This window comes from Schistocerca americana, chromosome 3 (assembly GCF_021461395.2).
Source record: "Schistocerca americana isolate TAMUIC-IGC-003095 chromosome 3, iqSchAmer2.1, whole genome shotgun sequence".
NCBI lineage: Eukaryota > Metazoa > Arthropoda > Insecta > Orthoptera > Acrididae > Schistocerca > Schistocerca americana.
In genome coordinates, this window is record NC_060121.1 from 148,824,071 (window position 1) to 148,836,937 (window position 12,867).

Here is a 12,867-nt window from a genome sequence, read left to right on the forward strand (position 1 = left end):
TATTGGGACAGGAACATTTATTTTATGGAATGAGAGAGTAGATCAGACATCCTAAGTAACAGTTTATTTTATTACAACCGTCAAAAAATAAATAACCGAAGCACTGAAGCAAGAAGGTGTAGCTTAAAATCTTGACAGTGAACTATGATTTTGATTGGTACTATGACCTTCCGGAGGCTGCCCCCAACCTGCTGGTGGCTGTGCATGCACTTTCTAGTAATGTGGTTGTCTTTTCATATTTTACGAGCTGAGGGTAGGTCCATTACGAAAACGTGTATTCTTCCAGATTACATCCTTCACTTGTTGCCTTGGACTTGATACAGCATGTTGAAGAGAGAGTACGAGCCATTAAGAATCTGAAATATCAACATACATACACATAACGTAAAGTTTAGTAGGAAGGAAAATACAATTTACGGATGAGTGTGTGAAAAAGAATATTGGAAAGTGTCATGCAAGTGCGATTTTTTACGTAAACATGTACAGAAGTTTTAAATTAATTTATTTAGATAGTGTTTCACCAAATATTTAGATCCTATGTAATGCGCTTAAGGGGGGGTACGATGTCAAACGTACCGACTTTGAGAAGGAGAGGCACCACAGGATTTTTTATTTTAATTTGCACTGTCTATACTTTTACAAATAAATACATAAAACTTTGTTAGCATGACAAGGAAGGATGCAGGAGTCACACTCATAGCAGTGGAAGTTCAAAAACACGACAAAATAATATTTTTTAAAAGTGAAATTTCATCATTTTTTCATTTAGTATTGACTGCATTCGTTGCTGTAGGTGCACTTTTCCTCATAAGTAAGAGAGATTCCTCTATGAATTTTGCACATCTTAAAAAACGTACTTACAGGTGTATGAAACTCTAGAACTTATTTAATCTATGAAAAAATGAATGGGCTGTTACATTTTAAACTTCGTGTTTAGAGAAAACTTGAGTTTTATAGTTAATTGTCTAAATTTTTACCCAGTTTTTAACAGATTTGGGAAATTCTAGAGTGTCATACATCTGTAAGTATGGTTTGTATGCTGTGCAAATTTCATCGAAGAATCTCTCTTACTTATGAGGAAAAGTGTACCTACAGCAACAAATGCAGCCAATACTAAATGAAAAAAATGATGAAATTTCACATGTAAAAAAATTTGTTTTGTTATGTTTTTGAACTTTGTAAGTAGGCTGTTTAGGTTTTTTTATTGGTAACGCCACCTCTGTATGAAAATCACTGGCTGTTCTGTGTGCAGTCTGTGGCTGCTTTGCATTGTTGTAATACTCGCCATTGTAGTGTTGGGCAGCTGGGCTGTTAACAGCATGTAGTGTTGCGCAGTTGGAGGTGAGCCGCCAGCAGTGGTGGATCTACATCTACATCTACATTGATACTCCGCAAGCCACCCAACGGTGTGTGGCGGAGGGCACTTTACGTGCCACTGTCATTACCTCCCTTTCCTGTTCCAGTCGCGTATGGTTCGCGGGAAGAACGACTGTCTGAAAGCCTCCGTGCGCGCTCTAATCTCTCTAATTTTACATTCGTGATCTCCTCGGGAAGTATAAGTAGGGGGAAGCAATATATTCGATACCTCATCCAGAAACGCACCCTCTCGAAACCTGGCGAGCAAGCTACACCGCGATGCAGAGCGCCTCTCTTGCAGAGTCTGCCACTTGAGTTTATTAAACATCTCCGTAACGCTATCACGGTTACCAAATAACCCAGTGACGAAACGCGCCGCTCTTCTTTGGATCTTCTCTATCTCCTCCGTCAACCCGACCTGGTACGGATCCCACACTGATGAGCAATACTCAAGTATAGGTCGAACGAGTGTTTTGTAAGCCACCTCCTTTGTTGATGGACTACATTTTCTAAGCACTCTCCCAATGAATCTCAACCTGGTACCCGCCTTACCAACAATTAATTTTATATGATCATTCCACTTCAAATCGTTCCGTACGCATACTCCCAGATATTTTACAGAAGTAACTGCTACCAGTGTTTGTTCCGCTATCATATAATCATACAATAAAGGATCCTTCTTTCTATGTATTCGCAATACATTACATTTGTCTATGTTAAGGGTCAATTGCCACTCCCTGCACCAAGTGCCTATCCGCTGCAGATCTTCCTGTATTTCACTACAATTTTCTAATGCAGCAACTTCTCTGTATACTACAGCATCATCCGCGAAAAGCCGCATGGAACTTCCGACACTATCTACTAAGTCATTTATATATATTGTGAAAAGCAATGGTCCCATAACACTCCCCTGTGGCACGCCAGAGGTTACTTTAACGTCTGTAGACGTCTCTCCATTGATAACAACATGCTGTGTTCTGTTTGCTAAAAACTCTTCAATCCAGCCACACAGCTGGTCTGATATTCCGTAGGCTCTTACTTTGTTTATCAGGCGACAGTGCGGAACTGTATCGAACGCCTTCCGGAAGTCAAGAAAAATAGCATCTACCTGGGAGCCTGTATCTAATATTTTCTGGGTCTCATGAACAAATAAGGCGAGTTGGGTCTCACACGATCGCTGTTTCCGGAATCCATGTTGATTCCTACATAGTAGATTCTGGGTTTCCAGAAATGACATGATACGCGAGCAAAAAACATGTTCTAAAATTCTACAAGAGATCGACGTAAGAGATATAGGTCTATAGTTTTGCGCATCTGCTCGACGACCCTTCTTGAAGACTGGGACTATCTGTGCTCTTTTCCAATCATTTGGAACCCTCCGTTCCTCTAGAGACTTGCGGTACACGGCTGTTAGAAGGGGGGCAAGTTCTTTCGCGTACTCTGTGTAGAATCGAATTGGTATCCCGTCAGGTCCAGTGGACTTTCCTCTATTGAGTGATTCCAGTTGCTTTTCTATTCCTTGGACACTTATTTCGATGTCAGCCATTTTTTCGTTTGTGCGAGGATTTAGAGAAGGAACTGCAGTGCGGTCTTCCTCTGTGAAACAGCTTTGGAAAAAGGTGTTTAGTATTTCAGCTTTACGCGTGTCATCCTCTGTTTCAATGCCATCATCATCCCGTAGTGTCTGGATATGCTGTTTCGAGCCACTTACTGATTTAACGTAAGACCAGAACTTCCTAGGATTTTCTGTCAAGTCGGTACATAGAATTTTACTTTCGAATTCAATGAACGCTTCACGCATAGCCCTCCTTACGCTAACTTTGACATCGTTTAGCTTCTGTTTGTCTGAGAGGTTTTGGCTGCGTTTAAACTTGGAATGGAGCTCTCTTTGCTTTCGCAGTAGTTTCCTAACTTTGTTGTTGTACCACGGTAGGTTTTTCCCGTCCCTCACAGTTTTACTCGGCACGTACCTGTCTAAAACGCATTTTACGATTGCCTTGAACTTTTTCCGTAAACACTCAACATTGTCAGTGTCGGAACAGAAATTTTCGTTTTGATCTGTTAGGTAGTCTGAAATCTGCCTTCTATTACTCTTGCTAAACAGATAAACCTTCCTCCCTTTTTTTATATTCCCATTAACTTCCATATTCAGGGATGCTGCAACGGCCTTATGATCACTGATTCCCTGTTCTGTACATACAGATTCGAAAAGTTCGGGTCTGTTTGTTATCAGTAGGTCCAATATGTTATCTCCACGAGTCGGTTCTCTGTTTAATTGCTCGAGGTAATTTTCGGATAGTGCACTCAGTATAATGTCACTCGATGCTCTGTCCCTACCACCCGTCCTAGAGAGATGGCGGAGTTTTGTAATTTGTGATGAACTGCTATATATATTATGATTATTAAGATCTATTAAATAATAATTTTGTAATCCACATTCTTAAAAAAAAGGAGCACTTGGAAAGGAAAGAACAATAAGAAGGGACTAGTAACAGTAACTGGACACATAATTTTCTTTTCAAGTACATGGTAATATTTTTTTACAATAAGTTGTTGTGGTGCACCACTTTAATTACATAGACATTAAGATGTGAATATACATTTCCCTTGTCTGCATTGTTGTCTTTAATGTACTATTTTTTCTGCTTGAGCTTTGTCATGTTTAGATATAATTTATTACCTTTGCTTCTGCTGCTGGTTGCCAGGCATAGTGCTACTGAATTTTAATTTGTGTTACTCTGCTAAGCCAGATTTATTTTTCTTGTTTGCTGCGCATTGCCTCATATTAGTTGTAATGTTGAATTGCTTGGTAATTTAGATTTACTGTAGCTTGCTTTGCAAATTTCCATTTTTTTCATTGCTGTTTGTGTTAATTGTTTTGTGCTGCTGCATTGCCTCGCCCCTTAGTTTAACATCTGAGCTCAGTAGATTTAAGTTAGCTTAAGAGGGGGTAGACTATATAAGAGAATGAGTTGCGATGATTTGGAAGAAATGCATTGAGAAGCTATAAGAAACAGATTTGGCAAAAATGAGTATTGTGCACTAAGAAATAATTATTTTGCAAGAAATATAAACAGAATACAGAAACCAGGTATAGATAGGACTTTTTGGGAATAATGATGTATGAAGGGAGATAGTAAAGAAAATTTTGTTTGCAAAATACTGCAGTAAAACAAACCCTGTCCTTTCCTTTTGTATTATTATGCTATATGTTTGTGTACCCTTGTGTATTTGTCTTTTTCCTGTGTTTATGTGTTTAGCTAATAAGATTTATGTTGTAGAATTTTTCAAAAACTATGTTATTTTCTTTGTGAAGATGTTTAGACATTATTTATTCTGTTTTGTTTTAATGCTCATGTGTGAAGTTGATGTTTCAAAAGTTATTCCGATCTTTTATGTATGTACTTATGTCATAATTCCTGTAACACTGATGTATATGTTATTTCGATACAAATGTTATCTGTACTGTTACATTCTTTAATGATGTATTTTGTACCTTTGTAATTGTATTTTCATGTTGTAAATTTATAATTGTATAGACACCAGTTCTTCAAATTAAGTTACATTTCACTGCACACGTTTCTGTTGGTCATAGTATATGGACAATATGTGAGAAGTAGGGACTGATAGTGTTTGCATGTGTGTTAATAATTCAGCAAGGGACTGGATAACAGCATTGCTGGTTCTAAGGACACTTTCAAAAACTTTGTGAGTTCACAAGTGGTGGTTTATGGACTTGCTATATTGTCCGTAAGATCTTCGATGGTGATTGTGCACCTGCACAGTTGCAACAGATGGCTGCTGGCCGTCTCTACAAGGACTGCAGTGGGTCTGCATCTTTGATGGCCCACCATTACCATTATTTCTACAAGGACTGCAGTGGGTCTGCACCTCTGGTGGCCCACCAATATCGTAATCTCTACTAGGACTATAGTGGGTCCACTCTGTGATGACCTATGTACCAATATTCTTCAAAACTTCGACTGACTCTGCGGTGGGTTAGCTCTGTTGTGGCCCATTACCTGTCTGCATGTCAAGAGTCAGCACTGTCTTTTCGTTGGAAGGACAACACTACTTCTTCAAGACTGCATGGAAAGCCACTACTTCTGTGTGCATTTTCTTTTACTACTCAGACTTTGAGAAAAAAAAAAGACTGTAAGTTCACTGTGATGAATGATCAGGACTGTCTTTATGGACTGTGAGAAAGTTTAGCTTTTGACCAACATTGTATCAATAAGTGTGTGCAATTGATATCTTTGTTATTGTAATTATGAAAAATTTTATCGAATCATTATTGGCCACTGCCCAAAACAATTTGTAAAATTTTTTGTGGGGGGCATGGGGGCTATGTAAGTAGGCTGTTTAGGTTTTTTTATTGGTAACGCCACCTCTGTATGAAAATCACTGGTTGTGCTGTGTGCAGTCTGTGGCTGCTTTGCATTGTTGTAATACTCGCCATTGTAGTGTTGGGCTGTTAACAGTGCGTAGCGTTGCGCAGATGGAGGTGAGCCGCCAGCAGTGGTGGATGTGGGGAGAGAGATGGCGGAGTTTTGTAATTTGTCATGAACTGCTATATATATTATGACTATTAAGGTAAATACATTGTTTGTTCTCTATCAAAATCTTTCATTTGCTAACTATGCCTATCAGTAGTTAGTGCCTTCCGTAGTTTGAATCTTTTATTTAGCTGGCAGTAGTGGCGCTCGCTGTATTGCAGTAGTTTGAGTAACCAAGATTTTTGTGAGGTAAGCGATTTGCGAAATGCATAGGTTAATATTAGTCAGGGCCATTCTTTTGTAGGGATTTCTGAAAGTCAGATTGCGTTGTTCTAAAAATATGGTATGTCAGTTTAAGCACAGTCATGTATAAATTGTTCAAAGGGAACGTTTCAACTTCCACTGCTATGAGTGTGAATCCTGAATCCTCCTTCGTCATGCTGACAAAGTTTTATGAATTTATTTGTAAAAGTATAGTGCAAATTAAAATGTCCTGTGGTGCCTCTCCTGCTCCAAGGCCGCCCGTTTCACGTCCTACCCCCCTTAAGACTGACACAAATACCACGATTTCGCAATTATTTTCCTGAAAATTAAGGTGCGCTATTGGCAGTCAGAAACACATCTTTGCTTAATTTTTTTTCTTAGTACGCCATTAGTAACACTCTTCTAGACATACATACACACGAAGTGAAGTGTAGTAGGAAGGAAAAAACAGTTTAAGAACGAGTATGCGAAAAAGAATGTTCGAAGGTGTCGTGTAAGTTTCTGCGATGGCAAGGAAAATCACAGGAAAGTAATCAAGATACCACCTCGTTTCAACATACGAGATGAAGAAATTAAAACTGGCCTGAAAATTACGAAGCAAATAACAGTCTCAACATTATTCAACTGCGGTGCAGCGTACTGATAAACGATTCCTGATACAAAATGACGCGTGTTCCGTGAGGCTGTTAACTCCCTTGCTGTGGCCGTTGAACGTCGAACGACGGTCGTAAACGGCTCGCCACGGAGTTCCCTGAACGTAGAAATTGACTCTGCATCTAGGGGCGGAAAACTGCAAACTACAGGAATTTAATTGATATCTCAGTGCCAGTGAAGGCAGGCAGTAAACATTGATCCTACTTGCAGAGGAATCCTAATTAATTAGAAAATTGAGGAAATTTAACAGAGGATACAACTCTAATTAAAACAGAGTGAAGTGTAATAATGGGATGTATTACCCTAAAATTTATAAACGTGTAACCGACAGCAGGCGTCACTGAAAAGATAAGCTACAGATGAAAAGAGACAGTAATCAATATATATAATTATAAAAAAATTAACGCACCCATGAATTTTAAAGAACAGGAAAGAGCTGAATTCATTTGGGGAGAATACTAGCATATCACAGAGACAGCTAAATATAGGGTCGACATTTTTATGATCTGCTCAAGATAATGTGCTGGCAAACATTAATCTGACTCAAGGCGGCAAGTGCTGGCATTTCATTACGCCCGCGCCGAAGTGATCTTGGTGCAACAACTGGTCCGAAGAGAAGGTGGCAAAGTGGGGCTGGGGCGGGTGCACTCTGAGATTTTGACATCTGTTAGGAACACACGAACTCCGATCAGCTCCCGACCTCAAAAAGTGGGCCGTGTACCAACTGCAAGCAGAGGTAGTGGTAAACGACTGCCGGCTGGGACTTTGAGACCTGAGAAAGACTTTTGACCACAGAGGTTTCCCATTCTGCATTGACAACAACTGTCGAAACACAATCCTTTTTGTAGCACTGCGTCCCGTATACAAAGAAGAAGAGAAGTTTTTTTTTTCCTGAAATTAACAGTTGCCGACATTTTGAGCGAATAATCAGATTCTCTCAAAATGAAAGCATTAGAATTTAGATTTTGGATTACTGTCCCCTTATTAGGGCTCTTTCCTCTCTGAATACTTAATCTGGAGAAAATTAGCATTTAATGTTTGGAGAATTTGAAATAAAGTGGATCATACGATAACAAGTTCGCCCGTGAGTAACTCATTAAAAATGAGTCGGGAATTGATTTTTACTGATCTAAGTTTCTTTGTTAATGGCCTCTCGAAAACGAATACGCTGGCGTCCCCACGTCGACGCGCCTTGCTATGGTTGCGTTATAAGTTCGCGTACTCACGTTAATTGAAACAGGCCTCACCTGGTGAAACGAAAAGCTGAGGAGCCAAATGTCCCAGTATCTTTTCGTTCAGAGAACGAAAAAGTACAGCTTGGTCTGGAACTTATATGGACTAAGATGCAGGTCCTTTCCTACAATGTTCTAATGATTGGCTAGCTCCCACATGCACAGCTAATTAGCATTTCTTTTGAGTCGAACTTATTTGGAACATATCTTTCACTTGGGATACGTTTTCTGGTGTTCACACTCGTTTCGGATAGTATTCCGGTGATCGCTTTACGTTTTGGATTACATTGGCTCAAAAAAAAATCCTTTCGGACTATTTTTTAATGCCACATGTACACTTGTGGGCATTAAAATTTTAACACTATGAAGACGGAATGTTAGAAACTTCCAATTCGCATGGAGTGTACTAGATGGTCGGATTTGCAAATGATTTGCGACGACAGAAAGAACACAGGCGTAATGCCATCTAAATTATTATATAATGAAATACCACACTTGGTCTTTGTCATAGAGAAATCGCACTCTATTGTTGTTTGTTTGTGAGACGAGTGTGTTACGGCGTGTCCAAGGTGGAGAAAGGCATGAAATTTGAAATTGACGAGTTCAGGAGAACTACACTCATGCTCATAAATTAAGAATAATGCTGATACATGGTGAAACAACGCTCTGGTGGGCGGTTTGTGGGTTTAAATCACCTCGGGGTATGACCATGCGGTGCATTTAACCTGCGGTCGTCGCACGGTGGCGCTGGCAGCAGTCCACATACGCAAAGGTGTGTTGGGGCCTGTCAGTGTACGGTGCAGCGAGTAATTTGGCAGACGTTTTCAGATGTGCTAATGGTGACTGTGTGTTGAAAATGGCTCAAAGAACACATATTGAAGACGTTATGAGGGGTAGAATATTAGGGCCACTGGAGGCTGGTCAAACAAAGCAAGTCGTAGCACGGGCCCTCCGTGTGCCACGAAGTGTGATCTCAAGATTATGGCAACGATTCCAGCAGACAGGAAACGTGTCCAGGCGCTACAGTACGGGACGTCCAAGGTGTACAACACCACAAGAAGTCCGGTATCTCACCATCAGTGCCCGCAGACGGCCACGGAGTACCGCAGGTAGCCTTGCTCGGGACCTTACCGCAGCCACTGGAACAGTTGTCTCCAGACACACAGTCTACAGACGACTGAACAGACATGGTTTATTCGCCCGGAGACCTGCAAGGTGCATTCCACTGACCCCTGGTCACAGGAGAGCCCGTAAAGCCTGGTGTCAGGAACACAGCACACGGTCATTGGAAAAATGGTCCCAGGTTATGTTCACGGACGAGTCCAGGTATAGTCTGAACAGTGACTCTCGCCGTGTTTTCATCTGGCGTGAACCAGGAACGAGATACCAGCCCCTTAATGTTGTTGAAAGGGACATGTATGGAGGTCGTGGTTTGATGGTGTGGGGTAGGATTATGATTGATGCGCGTACACCCCTGCATGTCTTTGACAGAGCAACTGTCAGGTCAGGTGTATCGGAATGTCATTTTGCACCAGTATGTCCGCCTTTTCAGGGGTGCAGTGGGTCCCACCTTCCTCCTGATGGATGATAATTTACGGCCCCACCGAGCTGCCATCGTGGAGGAGTACCTTGAAACAGAAGATATCTGGCGAATGGAGTGGCCTGCCTGTTCTCCAGACCTAAACCTCATCCAGCAAGTTTGGAATGCTCTCGGTCGACGTATCGCTGCACGTCTTCAAACCCCTACGACACTTCAGGAGCTCCGACAGGCATTGGTGCAAGAATGGGAGGCTATACCCCAGCAGCTGCTCGACCACCTGATCCAGAGTATGCCAACCTGTTGTGCGGCCCGTGTACGTGTGCATGGTGATCATATCCCACATTGATGTCTGGGTGCATGCGCAGCAAACATTAGCGTTTTGTAGAACATGTGTTTCGGGACGGTTTTCTCATAAGTGTATTTAAACGGTCCCACGCTATTAGCGCCTGAAGGCTGTGGTGCGCCGAGTTACAACCATGTACATTGCAGGCGGCACTTCGTTGTCTCTTCAGACTAGTCTCGGTTCTGTATGGAGCGACACAATGGCCACACCCACGTGAGGAAGCTCCGAGGAGAGCGCACGTCGCCAGAGTAATATTAGACATCGTCATACTACAGTAAAACACTTTCGAGGAGTACTGACAGCTTCCGGAATCCAAAGATGGCATTGAGTATACACGTAACTTAAAAGTGTTCCGTGTCAACTTTTTATTTGTAGTTTGTTTAGAGAACAAATAATGTGACGTCAGCATCTACTACTATCTTTTCTTTTGTTGGCACTCCTCCTGATTGCACATTTTGCAGAAGGTGGTTTCATTCTTTTTTGTATATTTTATGATAATTGTAAAATTAATGAGATGCAGTTGGTAATTACACATTATTTTAAAGATTTGAAAGGTGGCTACACTGAGCCACTGCGCCAGAGATTGCGCCAAAGAGTATTATTAAGCCGCCTCCACAGTGCCTGTTAAGAACTCCTAGTAGTGAGTGCGTGGGCAGAGCTCGTAGAAGGCAGTCAGTGTTGAGATGTGCGAGTGGGCAAGGCTTGTCGAGATGTTGTAGTAAGGAGTGTTTGTTCCATGTTTTATCCAGTTATTTGATGGGAGAGATAGCAGATGTTATTGTAATGATCAGAGTGCATTTCGTCAATATATATGAAGGTAAAAACCACAATGTTCTTTTATTATTTGTGTGTCTGAAATAATGCGTCATTACAGGTTCAGTCAACAAAGCATCTGGCTTGTGTTCTTGTATTAGAGTGAATTCTGGTTTTCTTGCGTAATTATAGTTTTTCTAATTTTCTTTTATCACGTCAGTATAATTGGTATTTAAAAATTCTTGTCTTGTTGGAGAAGAACGTTGCCAGATGTGTATGTTGAGTCACACTCCCACATACAGAACAGCTACTCTTGTGCTTATTGGTTTTGTAGGTTTTATAGTTGCTGGGGACTTAATTAATTAACTGTGTTTACAAAAAATTTTCTTTCATTGTTTGTTGCAGTCAGATTGCGTAATAATTCTAGTCAGGGGCAACCGTTTACGAGACTTGCGTAATCGGACAGACAGCGACTAAAAATCTAAAAATATTTTATATCATTTTATATTTAATTAAGCCCCCATGCAGATTTTCTTGTCATAAATTGTTTCTCTAAATGTTTTTACAGCAAAAGTTGTTCGAGAGTGTTAATCAAGTCGGTCGGCTTAATGCAGTAATGCCATTGGTCAGCCCCATCATTATAGCAACTATAACTGCATATCGCAAGATCAGTGATAGAACCTGCCTTCGCTTTAAATTTTCATTATGAGGTCCGATATTATTTTGAAGAGCCATTTTTCTACAAGGCCAATTTTGGCGCTGAGGTTCTTAATTGTCTTCTCACGGTCACGTATCACCTTATTAACGACTGACAGTTTACCACGGGTTACGCCGATTTTTCCACCCTCCTCATCAGTCATTTGTAAACTGCCCTTCCCTAATTTCTTAACTTTACCCATTGCTAACAATATTTCAAAAAATCGGTACAACAGGAAGTGTAGATTACAATAAAGGCACATCACCTTGGGTGATGGTATGGGGTGTCAGTACACAACACCATCACCCTTGGTTCGCATAGCTGTTAATTTGCAGAGTACCCGTTACATTTCTGACGTGTTAAAGTCGTTGGCTGAGCTCAGTCTTAGAAGTTATCTTTCAACAATAGTAAGACAAGAAGTGTTTCCCATGTTTTAATGACCTGCCTACGTACAGAGTTCTCTGCTGTTGCTCTGACCAGCACGTTCTCCTGAACTTTCACACACTGAACACATCTGTTCTTGGTTTGTCCCACCCCTTCACTCACGAGCCACTATGATTGGTAAATTGTGCGATACATCTATGTCGTCCAATCTCAGATCACACTCAACCTGTAAAGCTTCATTTCCTTTGCTCCTCCACTTCTGGGTGATTCACTCTTTCGGCAGGTGGTGTATACGCAAAGACTTAGAAAATTTCATGGGACAGCGGGGCACCGATGGCGCAGGTAAGGAGTATGCGTACCGCATGGTCCCTGTGTCAGCTGCTGTTGGATAGGAGACTTTCTGAGAAATGGTTGTGCAAGTGATACGTGTAACATGCAACATCGTCGTGAGCTGACGCCGCTCGAACGGGATATCGTGGTCGGTGACCGAGGGGTAGGAGTTTCGATATCGGCAGTGGTCCAGGAATCAGGCTTCACGCGTTCAACCGTGTCCAGGATGTATCGGAAAGGCTGAATGATGGTGTCACAGTCCACAACAGACAAACTACCGGCCTTCCAGCCGACCTCGATGACCGTCACCAGAGACATCTGAGATGGATCGTGAATAGTGACAGAAAGGCAACAGTGCAACAAATCACGCCTCAATTTGACACAGGACCTGCTAGACACATCTCCCAGTGGACAGTCCACAGGAACATGGGTGTTCCATGGGGTATGGGAACCGGCGTGACACACTGGTACCACTTTTTAACCCAACGTGATTGGGCAAAACGACTTGCACTTATCGCCAATCACCAGGGATGCGTACTGGAACACGCCGTAACGTGCTGTGGTCGGACGAATCGCTTTTCGACTGCACCATGCAGCTGGGAGGCACTGTGTGTGGTGCAAACGAAAGAGATCTAGTGCAAGGCAATGGTGTCTCTGTTATGGTCAGGGATGCATTTTCCTGGCATGGAATGGACCCCCTAGTTTTTCTGGAGGGGAATTTGAACGATCCGCCGTATGTTGAGGTGCCCGGAGACCATCCATATTTGCCCTTTCCACACCCTGACGGTTCTACGGTGTTTCAAGATTATAACACACCA

General features: G+C 41.7%; 1 protein-coding gene across 1 annotated transcript in view; it reads right to left on the bottom strand.

The window, feature by feature from the left end:
• Positions 1–247: 247 nt before the first annotated feature.
• The window catches only part of LOC124605932, a 136,863-nt gene continuing 124,243 nt past the window's right edge, over positions 248–12,867 (bottom strand). The window contains exon 7 of the mRNA XM_047137890.1: positions 248–356. Within this exon, the coding sequence (XP_046993846.1) occupies positions 297–356 (60 nt within the window). The 3' untranslated portion in view covers positions 248–296. The remainder of the gene's footprint in view (positions 357–12,867) is intronic.